General features: G+C 48.4%; 1 protein-coding gene across 3 annotated transcripts in view; it reads left to right on the top strand.

Moving 5' to 3' along the window:
- SPECC1 (sperm antigen with calponin homology and coiled-coil domains 1) overlaps positions 1–4509 on the top strand; it is a 165360-nt gene extending 160851 nt beyond the window's left edge. For all 3 annotated transcript variants that reach the window (XM_036412564.2, XM_036412565.2, XM_045572348.1), the window contains one exon: positions 1560–4509. In XM_036412564.2, the coding sequence (XP_036268457.1) occupies positions 1560–1649 (90 nt within the window). In that variant the 3' untranslated portion in view covers positions 1650–4509. The remainder of the gene's footprint in view (positions 1–1559) is intronic.
- The last annotated feature ends 10039 nt before the right edge of the window (positions 4510–14548 follow it).

Here is a 14548-nt window from a genome sequence, read left to right on the forward strand (position 1 = left end):
TAGCACCTGTGCTGCAAGAAGCCCTCGTCCGGGCTCCCTCTGCTTCGGGAAGCTCCTTGGCTGGTAGCACTGTGGCTGCTGGAAATCTGCTAACAAGACAAACTTTAAAAACACTCAAGAGATTGACCTATTTGAGCTTGCCAGCAGATACAACAAACAAGAGGTTCATCTACTAGAACCTTAGGTAATAAGACAGAAAGAGGCTACAATAGACTATGTTTAAACATGTTAAAGAGATCAAAGGAATACAGTCATAAGGAAGGAGCATGTTATAAAAAAAAAGATTTGGGGAAATAATCAAAACTTCTAGAAATGAAAATTTGGAATTAGCAATACCAGTTGGCTTGAAAAACTGATTAGATATGGAAGAAGAGAGAACTACAGAACTGGAAAATAGATGTAAATTACCCAGGACATAAAACAGAAACTTTTTTAAAAAATGGAAAGTAGTCTGGCCAGTTTGGCTCAGTGGTTGGAGCATTGGCCTGCTCACTGAAGGGTCACAGTTGGATTCCGGTCAGGGCATGTACCTTGGTTGTGGGCACATCCCCAGTGGGGGGTGTGCAGGAGGCAGCTGGCACTCTATCCACTGAGCCAAACCAGTTTTGGCAGTAACTTTTTTTACTTTTTTCTTCTTCCTCTTCTTAAAGAATACCTTTCAGCATTTCATAGAATACTGGTTTGGTGGTGATGAATTCCTTTAGCTTCTTATCTATGAAGCTCTTTATCTGACTTTCAATTCTAAATGATAACTTTGCTGGGTAGAGTAATCTTGGTTGTAGGTTCTTACTATAAATCACTTTGAATATTTCTTGCCACTCCCATCTGGCCGGGTCCTGGGAGGTGGCTGGGGGCTGGGAGGTGGCCGGGCTGGGAGGTGGCCGGGGGCTGGGAGGGGGGGGGGGGGCTGGGAGGTGGCCGGGCTGGGAGGTGGCCGGGGGCTGGGAGGTGGCGGGGGGGGGGGGGGGGGGGGGGGGGGGGGGGGGGGGGGGGGGGGGGGGGGGGGGGGGGGGGGGGGGGGGGGGGGGGGGGGGGGGCTGGGAGGTGGCCGGGCTGGGAGGTGGCCGGGGGGGGGGGTGGCGGGGGGGGGGGGGGGGGGGGGGGGGGGGGGGGGGGGGGGGGGGGGGGGGGCTGGGAGGTGGCCGGGCTGGGAGGTGGCCTTGGGCTGGGAGGTGGCCGGGGGCTGGGAGGTGGCCGGGTCCCGGGAGGTGGTCAGCAGTTCCCTCGGCAGCAGGGAGTCAGTGGGAAGCAGGTGTGGCAGTCACAGGGAACCCAGAGAAGGAGGCCCTCAGGATCACGGAATGAGGTCACTTCCTCTTTTCACACTTTTTAACACTGCCAGGCTGTTAGCCGGGGCGCAGGTGGAGGGCACGCCCATGTTTTTAGAAGGGAAGGTGTCTTCTGAATTTTATTTCCCCTGACCACACTTCCCACGGCCTGGGTGCTGCCTGCACCTGCGTCTCCCAGGGTGGGGGTTCTGACAGCGGGGCCCTGGCCTGGGTCCGAGCCGCCTTGTGGGGAGAGTGTGTGGCGCCCATGACCTCTTCCTTCCTCCCTAGGAGCTCAGCGAGATGCTGCACACGGACCGGCCGGACTGGCAGAGCGTCATGCAGTACGTCGCCCAGATCTACAAGTACTTCGAGACCTAAGCCCGCAGGCCGCCACCGCGGCCCCGGAAGCCCGGTCCCTCCGCAGGCCTGCTCTCACGTCCACGGCCCGGCCGCTGGGTGTCAGAGGAAGGTTCTGCCCGGGGTCCAGCTGACAAATGAGATAGAGCTGGCTCCACCGTGCACCCACCTTGAATCAAGATGCGTTTGGGGTGTGAGTCGGGGAAGTTTGCTCTCCAGGGCCCCCTCCTTCCAGACCCAGGAGACCCCCGGGGGCATGCCCAGCCGTGTGGCCTCTGCTGGAGCCGCCCTGGCAGCCACAGGGACAGCAGCCCTTCCTGCCAGCGTCCCGGCTTTGGCCTCTATAAAAGCCTTGCCCTTCCTACCACCCACCCCCTCCAAAACACCCACCAAAACACAAGCAGCGGTTCGCTGTGGTCTCGGTAGCTGCTGCTCCCCGAGAGCTCGGTCGCCGTCTGAGAGCGCTGCCCTGTGCGTGCTGGGAGGGTGGAACAGGACGTGGGAGGAGGGGAAGGAGCCCCAGGTCATGTCTTCACTGCCCCTGCGGGCCTCCATGTGGGCCTGGCTCTCCCAGCGGGCGGCGGGGCAGGTGGGAGCCTGGCTCTCCGGGCAGCCGCTCACTCACAGCTGCCTGTGCTCTTGCCGAAGGGAAACTGCAGTGACTTCATCTCATCCATCTGTCCTGCCATTTGCTCCGCTCCCATTCTCAGCCTCACACACTCGTCCCACGTGCAGAGTCGAAAGACAGAGGACACTCGTGTGAAACCCCTAAGTCTGCGGGGGGTTGGGGTAATTGTGCCGTGAAACCGCCTGCAGGTGTGTTTCTTGGGATACTGGGCAGACAGCAAATGTAAACGTGTCAACGTTAGACTTGTTCAGCGTGTAATACATCAGCTGGCCTTCATGTTTGCGTGGCAGCAGGGTGGTCAGCGGCGGGAGGCAGCTCCTCTGTGTCCAGTCACTGAGCGCAGCAGAGCCCCTTGGCAGCCCATTCGCCTGGGAGGACTCTGAGCCCCGGCGGTTCTCTGGTGCTCTCGGGGGCACATGCATGGCACACGGGGTAAATGGGGGGAGCTCATCAGGCCCTTCACTTGCTAACGAAGATGCCCATCGCTGTGTTGGTGCCCTAGACGGGGGTCATTGTCAGCCACTGAGTTACAACAGCGCCGTCCCTGCCTAAGTCAGTCCTCATGGGGGCCTGTCCCAGCCGGGCCGGAGGCTCAGGCCCAGCCCGTCCTGGGAGAGGCCAGTCCGGCCCTCCCTCCAGGCCACCGGCGGCCACCGCCCTCCGCACTGTGCAGGTTCCTCTTTGGAGGCTCCTGGGCGCGGGGAGCGCCGGGCCGGCCCATCAGGGGTGGTCCTGCGTGTTGTCCGAGGCCCCGAGCCGGAGGAGAGGGCTCCGGCTGGTGCTGCTCTGCCTGCTCACCTGGCCCTCGCTTTCTGGGGGAAGCAGAGGTGCCGTCTGAATGAGGCCCCTCCTGGAATGAGCAAGTGAAAGCCTTGCTGGGCGCTTCCTGCCGGACATTTGTCTCGCACGGCTCTGCCTGTCCCCACCGCTGTGGGCAGAGCGCCGGCGGGCGGAGGCTCTGTGCAGGAGAGCCTGAGGCCGGGGAGGGCGGCGTCAGCACCCTCAGGCCTGGGGTGGTGACTCCCACGGGATTCAGCACAGGCTCAGGCACTGGCCTTTCCCCCCTCCAGGCGGGGCCCTCACCTTCAGGTTAAGAAGAGGGGAAATGTCACACAAGAGGAAGACCATGTGCCAACTTATTTTTATAGTAAAACAAAGCTCCTGTACTACCACTTTGTTGCTGGTGGGCACATGTGGAGCGGAGCTTGTGCCCTGTCGGACAGCACAGTGGTTAGAGCAGGTCTGGCCCTGCAGGGTGGGAGGGGCCCGCAGGCAGCTGGGAGCCAGGCCGCCACACTGCAGGGTCTGGGGAGAAGCTGTCCCAGCCTGGGGGGGGGGGGGGGGGGGGCCACAGAACAGGGTTTTTTATCTGTTTTTACTTGGAGAGCTCAGAGCACCAGGGGAATGTGGGAAATCGATAAATAGAAACCAAGGCGGCGGCAGCAAGCTGTGTCATTTTGTTTCCAACAGCCACGTTTCTCCCACCTTCCTCCAGCCACTGCTCAGTGGTTAGAAGTGCTTGGTGATTCTGCAGACCCTCTTTCCAATGCACTATTTTTATGTAAAAGGACGTGCAATATGAAGACCATAGGAGCAGGCGGGGCTTTTAACAGACAGAAGCGCATGGTTTCTGCACCGGGTGGTGTCGTGGCCTTGACCTGTGGTTGCTCTCGGCACTGGCCAGCCTCGCCGCGGGACAGCGTCCTGGGGAACCGCACACGCACGCTTCCCGCCCTGGAACCCTTGCTGTGGAGAGGGTGGCAGCGAGGGGATTCCTTCTCCATGTGGTGTGGTCACAGCTTTTGTTGGCGGCGGGTGTTCCACCGAGTGCACTTCCCCGTGCTCGGCCGCCTGGCACTGAGCTGACGGCGGGCATTCCCAGGTGCGGGTGCGGAGGTGGAGGGCGGGTCTATGAGCCAAACCCAGCCCCGTCCTTCCCATCCCGGAGCTCAGCCATTGAGGCGGCCGTGAGGGCATGCGTGTTCAGCGTGTTTCCACTCGGAGCCCGGGTTCTCTGCGTGTCACCGCTGACTAAGCAGGGGCGGCGCTGCTGTAAGCCCGCTTCTCTGGCCGGTCCGCGTTGCTGGGGGCCGACGCTCGCTGTTAGCGGCTGACACGCCTGTCCCTGGCTGCTGCACAAGCCGCAGGGGGCCCAGGTCCTCAGGGCGGCCGAGCCAGCGGAGCTGGTTCACCATCAGCTGAGAGCGTATGATGAACGGCTGTGATATTTCTAATAAAGATATTTTGTTTCTGTTTGACTGAATTCTTCTCAGTGACATTTGTTAGTATTTCTCCAGCTCCCAGGTGCACGTGAGACTGTTTCCCAACGAGTGTCTCCATGTCCTCGTTCCTGTTGGGCGGTGATGCCACCAGGAGCAGCAGAGAGGATGGCGGTCCCCGCGGCCCTCCGCCTCCGCCCTCCAGCCTCTCCCTGGGAAGGGCACCGGGCCGGAGTGTGCGGGGGTGGGCGGCCCCGGGCGGAGCGCTGGTCCTGGAGCACAGGAGCGGTCCGAGAGGCAGTGCCCAGAGGAAGGTCCGCGACGGGTGTCTGCACCGGCCAGGGTGCCTGCCGACTGCTCAGGTGATGTGTGCTGTTCAGGTGTCACTCGGGGCCGTGCCCACACAAGAGGAGACAGGAAGCTGCCCCTTCTAGAATCTTCACTCCCCTGCTTCCCACCGCCCACTGTTTGGGGCCCATCGGGGCGGCCCTGACCCCGGACCCAGCAGGTCCCGGACACGGGTCCGACGCGCTGTCTGGCTGGTGCTGAGTTGGGCATCGGGCAGGAAACCCCGTGCTGCCGGGGCAGGGCGCGGGGCCACGGTCCGTGCGGAGCGCTCTGCGCCCGGAGGCCCAGCAGCCCAGGCCCTGGCCCCACGCCGGCTCGGTGAGGTTGCCTCTGCAGCTCTGGGCGCACTGCCGTCCCTCAGCCTTCTAACCACTGTGGGCACACCAGCTTGCTTAATGGCTGGGAACACCCAGCGACCGTGAACTCTCATCCCGGCTTGGAGTTCCCACGGAGCTCTGGGGAGCAGCCGGCTCAGCGTCAGCCGGCCCAGAGCAGCCTTCCCGGCACGGCCCAGTGCGAGAGGAGCATCCTGGAAGGGCGGATGTGGAAGGCCCACGGGGAGAGACTTGAAATAACTGCCTGAAGATCCTCCTCGTTTGTCCTCTGCTTTAAGAATGTTTATTGAGCCGGGACCGGTTTGGCTCAATGGATAGAGCATCGGCTTGGGGACTGAAAGGTCCCAGGTTCAATTCCCATCAAGGGCATGTACCTTGGTTGCGGGCACATCCCCAGTAAGGGGTGTGCAGGAGGCAGCTGGTAGATGATTCTCTCTCATTGATGTTTCTAACTATCTCCCTTCTTCTCTGTACAAAATCAATAAAATATATTTAAAAAACAAAAAAAAGAATGTTTATTGAATTTATCGGAGTGACATCCTATCTAATAAAGAGGGAATGTGCTAAGTGGCCATCACTCTGTCACAAAGATGGCTGCACCCACAGCTGAGGCCAAGTTCCCATAGGAGCCTTAATGAGCAATCAGCAGGGACCCGAGGCTATGCCCTCCCCCGCCCCCTGTGGGCTTGACAGGGAACCTCAGGCCACGCTCCCCACACAGTGGGGCTGGATGGGGGACCTCAAGGCATGCCCCCTGCCCCAGTTTGGGCTGGGGGACCTCAGGCCACACTCCCCTACCCCCATTACCCCCCCACCCTTGTCCTGGCACTGGGCCAGGGGACCTGAGACTATGCCCCCTGCCCAACAGGGCTTGACAAGGGTGGGGCTGGCCGGGTCTGGATCTATTCCAATGGGGGCAGGGACTGGCTGGGTCTGGGTCTCACACGATATTGAGGCGCATGTGGGTGGGCGAGGACTTGACTCTGGATCCCGTAGTGCGCCCCAGACTGACAGGAGGAAGGTTTTCATATACATTTTACTAACTTTCTTTCATCTCTGACACTTATATTATAGATAAAGGGAAAATAGCAATATTATTTCCTCTAATTAATCCCCTTTTAATGTTCACGAACTTCATGCACCAGGCCACTAGTTGGTTGGTTAATAAAGTTATATAAGTTTCAAATGTGCAGGTCTATGATACATTCTCTGTATTTGTAATGTGTATCCACCCAAAGTCAAGTCTCCTGTCCCTGGTTTCACCCTTTACCCTCTTCTACCTCCCCTCCCCCTTTTCCTCTTGTAATCACTGCACTGTTGTCCGTATCTATGAGATGTTGGGGCTTTTTTTTTTAATCTCTACACTTTTTCACTCAGCCCCCAAACCCCTCTCCTCTGACAACTGTCAGTCTGATTCTGTTTTGTTTATTTTGTTCATTAGAGTCCACATATGAGTAAAATCACTCACAGTACTTATCTTTCTCTGACTGGCTATGTCATTTAGCATAATGCTCTCTAAGTCCATCCAAAAAGGTAAGATTTCCTTCTTTTTATGGCGAGTGGTATTCCTTTGTGTAAATGTGCCACAGCTTTTCCTGGCTGCCTCCAAACCTTATCTATTGTCAATAACACTGCTATGGACACACGGGTGCATATTTACTTTTAAATCCATGTTCCAGGGTTCTTAGCATAAATTCCCAGAAGTGGGTTTGCTGGGTCATAATACAGTTCCATTTTCAATTTTTTGAGAAAACTCCATGCTGCTTTCCACAGTGGCTGCACCAATGTGCATTCCCACCAGCAGTGCCTTTTATCCACAGCCTCTCCTGCACTTCTTTTTGTTTCACCAATGGCTTTTATTGGTGAAAGCCATTCTGACAAATGTGAGATACCGGATTGTGGCTTTGACTTATATCTCTCTGATGATTAGTGGTGACAAGCATCATTTCATACGTCTATTGACCATCTATATGTCCTCCTTGGAGAAGTGCCTATCCAGATCTTTTACCCATTTTTTAATTGGATTATTTGGTGTGTGTTTTCAGTTGGGCTATCTAAGTTCTTTATAAATTTTGGATATCAGTGCTGTATCAGATGTATCATTAACAAATATATTCTCCCATTCAGTAGGTTATCTTCTCATTTTGTTGATGGTTTCTTTTGCTATCCCAAAACTTTTTAATTTGATATAATCCCATTTGTTTATTTTCTCTTTTATTGCCCTTGCTTGAGGAGATATGTCAAATATATATATATATATTGTTTCAAGAATGTTCAAAAGAGATCCAAGATGGTGGCATAAGTAAACATCTAAACTGCTGCCGGGCACAACAATTTCAAAACTACAACTAAAATACAAAACATATATCACCCAGAACCACGGGAAAGCTGGCTGAGTGAAAGTTCTACAACTAGAAGGAAAAAGGAAAGAGCATTCAGGGCACAAGTGCTGAAAAACTGAGGTACAGGGGCACATGCAATACGGGCCGGTGGCGGATCCCGGCTGGTGGCGGGCGTTGCTTTCTTCAACCCAAAGAGAGACAAGCTCCTAATCTCTCTGAAATCCAATCTCTGGGGAGAAGCTGGCCTGTCTGCCAGCAGGTCGGAAAGTGAGGATGGCTTGCTTGCAGAGCTGCATGCAAGAATAATTGCTGTGCTGGGGCTCGAGACACGGGGACACAGTCAGAGAGGCAGAAATGGCTCTCTGCCAGCCATCACTATTTGCCATGCCCTAGCCTATTGACGCCCTGAGACCCACTCACCGCACAATCTACAAACACACCCAAGCTCCAAGCAGCGGCTTTTGCATATGAATGGCCTTCTCTATTGCAGTTTAACCTAGCAAACTTGCAACCCGGTGCAGGAAGATCCAAAGCCTCCAAGCTCCAAGCAGGGAGGAGAGGACTGTGGTTCTTGCTGTAGCTCCTGCAGGGTGGCCTCAGACAGTAACTAACTGCACCCCATTGGATATCCAGAAGCCAGAGTACATAGTGGTCAGTGTGAGACACCAGATTTCAACTCCTACATCCATAAGTGACACATTTGGGAGGCAGACTCAGCACCAAAGTCCCACTGAAACAAGGCCTGCATCATAAGAGTGTCTCCAGTGCAGCAGTTCTCCATGATAGACACAGCGGGTCCTCACAGCGGGTCCTCACAAGCCAATTGGCCTGGAGGTCAATTCCTCCCAGTGCACCAACAGCAATCAAGGCTTAACTACACCAAGACTTTGCACTCAGCCCACAAAGGGGTGTACCAAGGGCGACCACCTCAGGTGATTGGGGAAGCTGAGCTACTGGCCCCTATAGGTCACCTACCACACAAAGCCACTCCATCAACACAGGGAGGAAGCCAAAATGCGGAGACTCAGAAGCATGTCACAAATGGGAGAGATGGAGGAAAGTAAAACTACTGGTTGACACAGAGTTCAGAACCACATTTATAAGGTTACTCAAGAATCTTCTAAAAACCACTTCGGAAATAATTGATGAGACCTCCAAGGAGCTTAGTGAGACCTTCAAGGACCTTAATGAGAATGCCAAAAAAATGGAAAAGGACCAGTCAGAAATTAAGCATACACTGTCCGAAATAAAGAATATTCAGAAACTCAACTGTAGATAAACATATCCCAAGAGTCAAACCAAAGACCTTGAATATGAGGAAGCAAAAAACACCCAACCAGAGAGGCAGAAAGAAGAATCCAAAAGTGTGAGGAAGTGTAAGGAGCCTCTGGGACAGCTTTAAGCTTACCAACATCTGGATTTTTTGGATGTCAGAAGAAGAGAGAGAGCAGGATATTGAATGCCTATTGGAAGGAATAATGACAAAAGACTTTTCCTACCTGTGAAATAAATAGATTTACAAATTCAGGAAGCGCACAGAACTCCAAACAAGAGGAATCCAAAGTAGACCACACCACGACACATCATAATTGAAATGCCAAGGGCAAAAGACAAAGAATCTTGAAAGCAGCAAGAGGGAAACAGTTACCTACAAGAGAGTATTCATATAACTGTCAGCTGATTTCTCAACAGAAACTATGCAGGCCAGAAGGGAGTGGCAAGAAATATTCAAAGTGATGAACAGCAAGAATCTACAACCAAGATTACTCTACCCATCAAAGATATTCAGAATTGAAAGTCAGATAAAGAGCTTCACAGACAAGTAAAAGCTAAAGGAGTTCATCACCGCCAAACCAGGATTACATGAAATGCTGAAGGGTATTCTTTAAGAAGAGAAAGAAGAAAAAAAAAAAAGGTAAAGGTAAAAATTTTGAACAACAAAAAGACATTTAATACATACCTACCAACAAATGAATCTAAAAATCAAGAGAATAAAAAATCTGAAGAACAGAATGGACTGGTGAATATAATAGATAGAAAGGGAGTGGACTGACAATTCTCAGGGGGAAGGGGATCTGAGAGGTGTGGGAAGAGATTGGACAAAAATCTTACACCTATGGATGAAGACTGTGGTCGGGATAAGGACATGGGGTGGTGAGGAATCAGGTGGAGGGGAGCTATGGGGGGGGGGGGGAGAGGAACACCTATAATAATCTGAACAATAAAGATTTATTATTAAAAAAGAAGAAGAAAGAAATGTTCAAGATTTTACTGCCTATTTTCTTTGGGATTTTTAAAAATTACTTTTTAAAATTGATTTTAGAGAGGAAGGGAGAGGGAGAGAGGGATAGAAACAGCAATGATGAGAAAGAATTATTGATTGGCTGCCTTCTGCATGTCCCACACTGAGGATCGAACCCACAGCTTGAGCATGTGCCCTGACAGGGAATTGAACTGTGACCTCCTGATTCATAGGTCAGCATTCTACCACTGAGCCATGCTGCCAGGGCATCTTCTAGGATGTTTATGGCTTCAAGTCTAACATTTAAATCTTTAATCCATTTTAAGTTTATACGAGGTGAAAAGAGCATCTAGTTTCATTTTTTTGCATACATCTGTCCAATTTCCTCAATAACATTTTGTCTTTACCCCACTGTATGTTCTTGCCTCCTTTGTCAGATTTTAATTGACCATGAGGCTGCAGGGTTATTTCCGGGCGCTATTCTGTCCATTGGTCTGTGTGTTTGACTTTATGTCAGTGCTGTGCTGACGCCTATCGTGTAGTTTGCTATTAGGTGGCATGATACCTGCAACTTTGTTCTTTCTCAAGGTTACTGAAGCTCGTATGATCTTTTGTAGTTCCATATAAAGTTTTGGAATAGTTCTAGTTCTGTGAAATATGCCATTGGTATCTTTTAGGAATTGCACGGAATCTACAGATTGCTTTATGTAGAATGGACATTTGTATGATGATTCTTCCTATCCTTGAACATGGGGTGGTTTTCTTAGTTTCTCTTTCTGATAGTTTATAATCAGTGTATAAAAAATGCCAATAATTTCTGAATATTAATTTTGTATCCTATTTTACTGAATTTATCCATTTTAGCAGGGTTTTTTGGTGGAGTTTTCTATATCATATTATCTGCAAATAATGATGCCTTTTATTTCTTCTTGTCTGATTGCTGTGGCTAGGCATCCATTACTATGTTGAATGAGAGTGTGGCAGACACACTGTCTTATTCCCAATCTTAAGGGAAATGCTTATAGTTTTTTCCCGTTGAGTATGATGTTGGCAGTGGGTTTGTCATGTATGGCCTTATTACAATGAGGTATGTTCTCTCTGTTTCCCGAGAGTTTCTGTCATAATTGGGCACTGGATTTTATCAAATGCTTTTTTCTGCATGTATATGCTTTTTATGTTTCATTTTATTTTTTTAGTATATCACATTTACTGATTTGTGGATATTGTAGCAACCTTGCATCACCAGAATAAATTCCTCTTAATCTTTTTTAATGCATTCCTGGGTCTGGTTTGCTAATATTGTGTTGATTTTAACATCGATGTTCATCAGGGATATTGCCCTACAATTGTCTTTCTTGTAGTGTCTTTATCTGGTTTTGGAATTAGGAACATGCTGGCCTCATACAATGAGCTCTGGAGTCTTCCCTCCTCTTGTATTTTTTTTTTTTTTTTTTTTTTTTTTTTTTTTTAGTAGTTTGAAAAGGAAACCTGTTATAACTTATTTGAATGTTTAATAAAACTTACCCATGAAGTCATCCAGTCCAGGACTTTTGCTGGTAGTTTTATGACTGCTGCTTCTATTTCAGTACTTGTATATGGTCTATTTATATTTTCTGATTCTTCCAGATTTAATTTTAGATGTTATCTTTCTAGGAATTTGTTCATTTCAACCACATTGTCCAATTTGTTGGCGTATTTTCTTACAATCCTTTGTATTTCTATGGTGTCAGTTGTTACATCTCCTCTTTCATTTATTTTATTTATTTGGGTCTCCTCTTTTTTTTCTTTTTTCTTTTTTCCCCTGTATTAGTCTAGTTAAAAGTTTTCAATCTGATTTGTCTTTCCAAAGAATCAGCTGTTGGTTTCATTTTTTTCTTGTACTTTTTATTTTTTACTCTCTGACTTTTTTTATTTAAAAAATATATTTTATTGATTTTTCACAGAGAGGGATAGAGAGTTAGAAACATCGATGAGAGAGAATCATTGATCAGCTGCCTCTTGCACACCCCCCACTGGGGATGTGCCCGCAACCAAGGTACATGCCCTTGACCGGAATCGAACCTGGGACCTTTCAGTCCACAGGCCAGCACTCTATCCACTGAGCCAAACCGGTTTTGACCTCTCTATGACTTTAATCTTTATTATTTCCTTCCTTACTTTGGGTTTTGTTTGTTGTTCTTTTTCTAGTTCTTTTGGGCATAAGGTCTGATTACTTAAGATTTTTCTTTCTTTTAGAGGTAGTTCAGTATTGCTATGAATTTCCCTATTAGGATTGTTTTTGCTGTACCCCATAAATGTGGGGTTGTTGTGTGTTCATTTTCATTTGTTTCAAGGTAACTTTTGAGTTCTTTCTTGAGCTCATTGGTGATACATGCATTGTTTAGTAACATGTTATTTAGTCTCCATGAGTTTGTGTTTTTCAAATTTTTTTTCTTTTTGTGCAATTAAAATATCACCCAAGGATATTTTTCCATTGATTTTTAGAGAGAGTGGAAGGGAAAGGGAGAGACATCAATGTGAGACAGACACATCAATTGGTTGCCTCCTGCACACACCCCAACCAGGGCCAGGGAACCTGCAGTTGAGGTATGTACCCTTGACAACAATCAAACCCAGGACCCTTTGGTCCATAGGCCAATGCTCTTCACTGAGCCAAAATAATCAGGACCAGTTTTTTTCCTTTGTAATTGATTTCTAGTTTTATATCATTGTGGTCCGAGAACATGCTTGATATGATTCTAATCTTCTCAAATTTATGAAGACATGTTTTGTGTCCTAACATGGTTTACACAGGAAAATGTTCCTTATGCACTTGAAAAGAATGTATATTCTGCTTTGGGGCGAAATATTCTGAAGATAAAAATTAAATCCCATCTGATCTAATGTGTTATTTAAAGCCATTTTTCCTGGTTGTTGTTGTTGTTGTTGTTTTGTTGTTGTTTTTTATCTAGAAGATCTATCCATTGATGTTTATGGGGTATTAAAATCTCCTCCTATGACTCTATTACTGTTAGGCTCTCCCTTTATGTTCATCAAGATTTGCTTTATAGGTTTAGGTGCTCCTGTGTTGGGTGAATATATGTTTATAAGGGTTATATCCTCTCGTTGGATTGATCCCTTTAACATTATCCTATATAATAAAGAGCTAATATGCTAATTAGACCGAATGGCGGAATGACCTTCTGGACTGACCTGCTGGAATGACCAGTGGGCAGGGGGCGGGGCCAGGAAGCCTGCACGGCCAGGCCAGCCATGATGGTTCCATCATCCCCCCTTCCACAGAGGTGGCGGGAGAGGCTGCAGTGCGGGGCCGGTCCCAGTCCCAGCACCGAGCCTTCCACAGAGGCAGCCAAAGGGGAGCAGGCCTAGGCTGGCAGGTGGACATCCCCCGAGGGGTTCTGGGCTGCGAGAGAGTGCAGGCTGAGCTGAGGGACCCCAGAATGCACAAATTTTCATGCACCAGGCCTCTCGTGTACTACAATGTCCTTCTTTCTCTCTTGTTATGGCCTTTGTTTTAAAGTCTAATTTGTCTGATATAAGTATTGCTTTTCTTTTCTTTTCTTTTCTTTAAATATATTCTTATTTTTTAAGCATTTTTAATATATATATATATATATATATATATATATATATATAATTGATTTTGTACAGAGAGGAAGGGAGAGAGATAGAGAGTTAGAAACATCGATGAGAGAGAGTCATCGATCAGCTGCCTCTTGCACACCCCCTACTGGGGATATGCCCGCAACCAAGGTACATGCCCTTGACCGGAATTGAACCCGGGACCCTTCAGTCCCCAAGCCAATGCTCTATCCATTGAGCCAAACCAGTCTCGGCTTTTTTTTCATTTCTAGTTGCATTAAATATTTCCCCATCTCTACTTTCAGTCTGTGTGTATCTTTTGTTCTGATGTAGATCTTTTGTAGATAGCATATATATATATATTTTTTCTTATCTATTTAGCTAACCTATATCTTTTGATTGGGATATTTAATCTGTTTACATTTAAAGTAATTATTGATAGGTACTTATCTATTTTCATTTTGCTCTTTGTGCTTATGTTCCTCTCTCTTTCTCTCTTTTCTTTTTTCTTTCTTTTTTTTTTTGTTTCCTCACTTTATTTATTTATTTATTTATTTATTTATTTATTTTTAAATAAATCTTTATTGTTCATATTATTACAAAAGTTCCTCATATTTTTTCCCCTCCACCAGGTTCCTACCCCACCCTCTGCCCTTTCCCCACCCCCAACTGTCCTCATCCACAGGTGCACAGTTTATGTTCAGTCTCTTCCCGCACCCCCCCACTCCTCTTTTCCCTGAGAATCATCAATCCATTCCCCTAACATACCTCTGATTCTATTATATTCAACAGTTAATATCATTCATCAGGTTTTTTAATCCCCTTGGTTTTTAGATTCACCTGTTGATAGTTACGTATTTGTTGTTCATAGTTTTTATCTTTATTTTCTTTCTCTTCCGAAAGAACCCCCTTCAGCAATTCATATAATTCTGGTTTGGTGGTGATGAACTCCTTTAGCTTTTTTTTTATTATTGAAGCTCTTTATCTGGCCTTCGATTCTGAGTGATAGCTTTGCTGGGTAGAGTATTTTTGGCTGTAGGTTCTTGCTATTCATCACCTTGAATATTTCTTGCCATTCCCATCTGGCCTGTATGGTTTCTGTTGAGAAATCAGCTGATAATCATATGGGTGCTCCCTTGTAGGTAACTACTTGTTTCTCTCTTGCTGCTTTTAATATTCTCTCTTTGTCTTTTGCTCTTGGAACTTTAATGATGATTTGTCTTG

This window comes from Pipistrellus kuhlii, unplaced genomic scaffold (genome assembly GCF_014108245.1).
Source record: "Pipistrellus kuhlii isolate mPipKuh1 unplaced genomic scaffold, mPipKuh1.p scaffold_m20_p_45, whole genome shotgun sequence".
NCBI lineage: Eukaryota > Metazoa > Chordata > Mammalia > Chiroptera > Vespertilionidae > Pipistrellus > Pipistrellus kuhlii.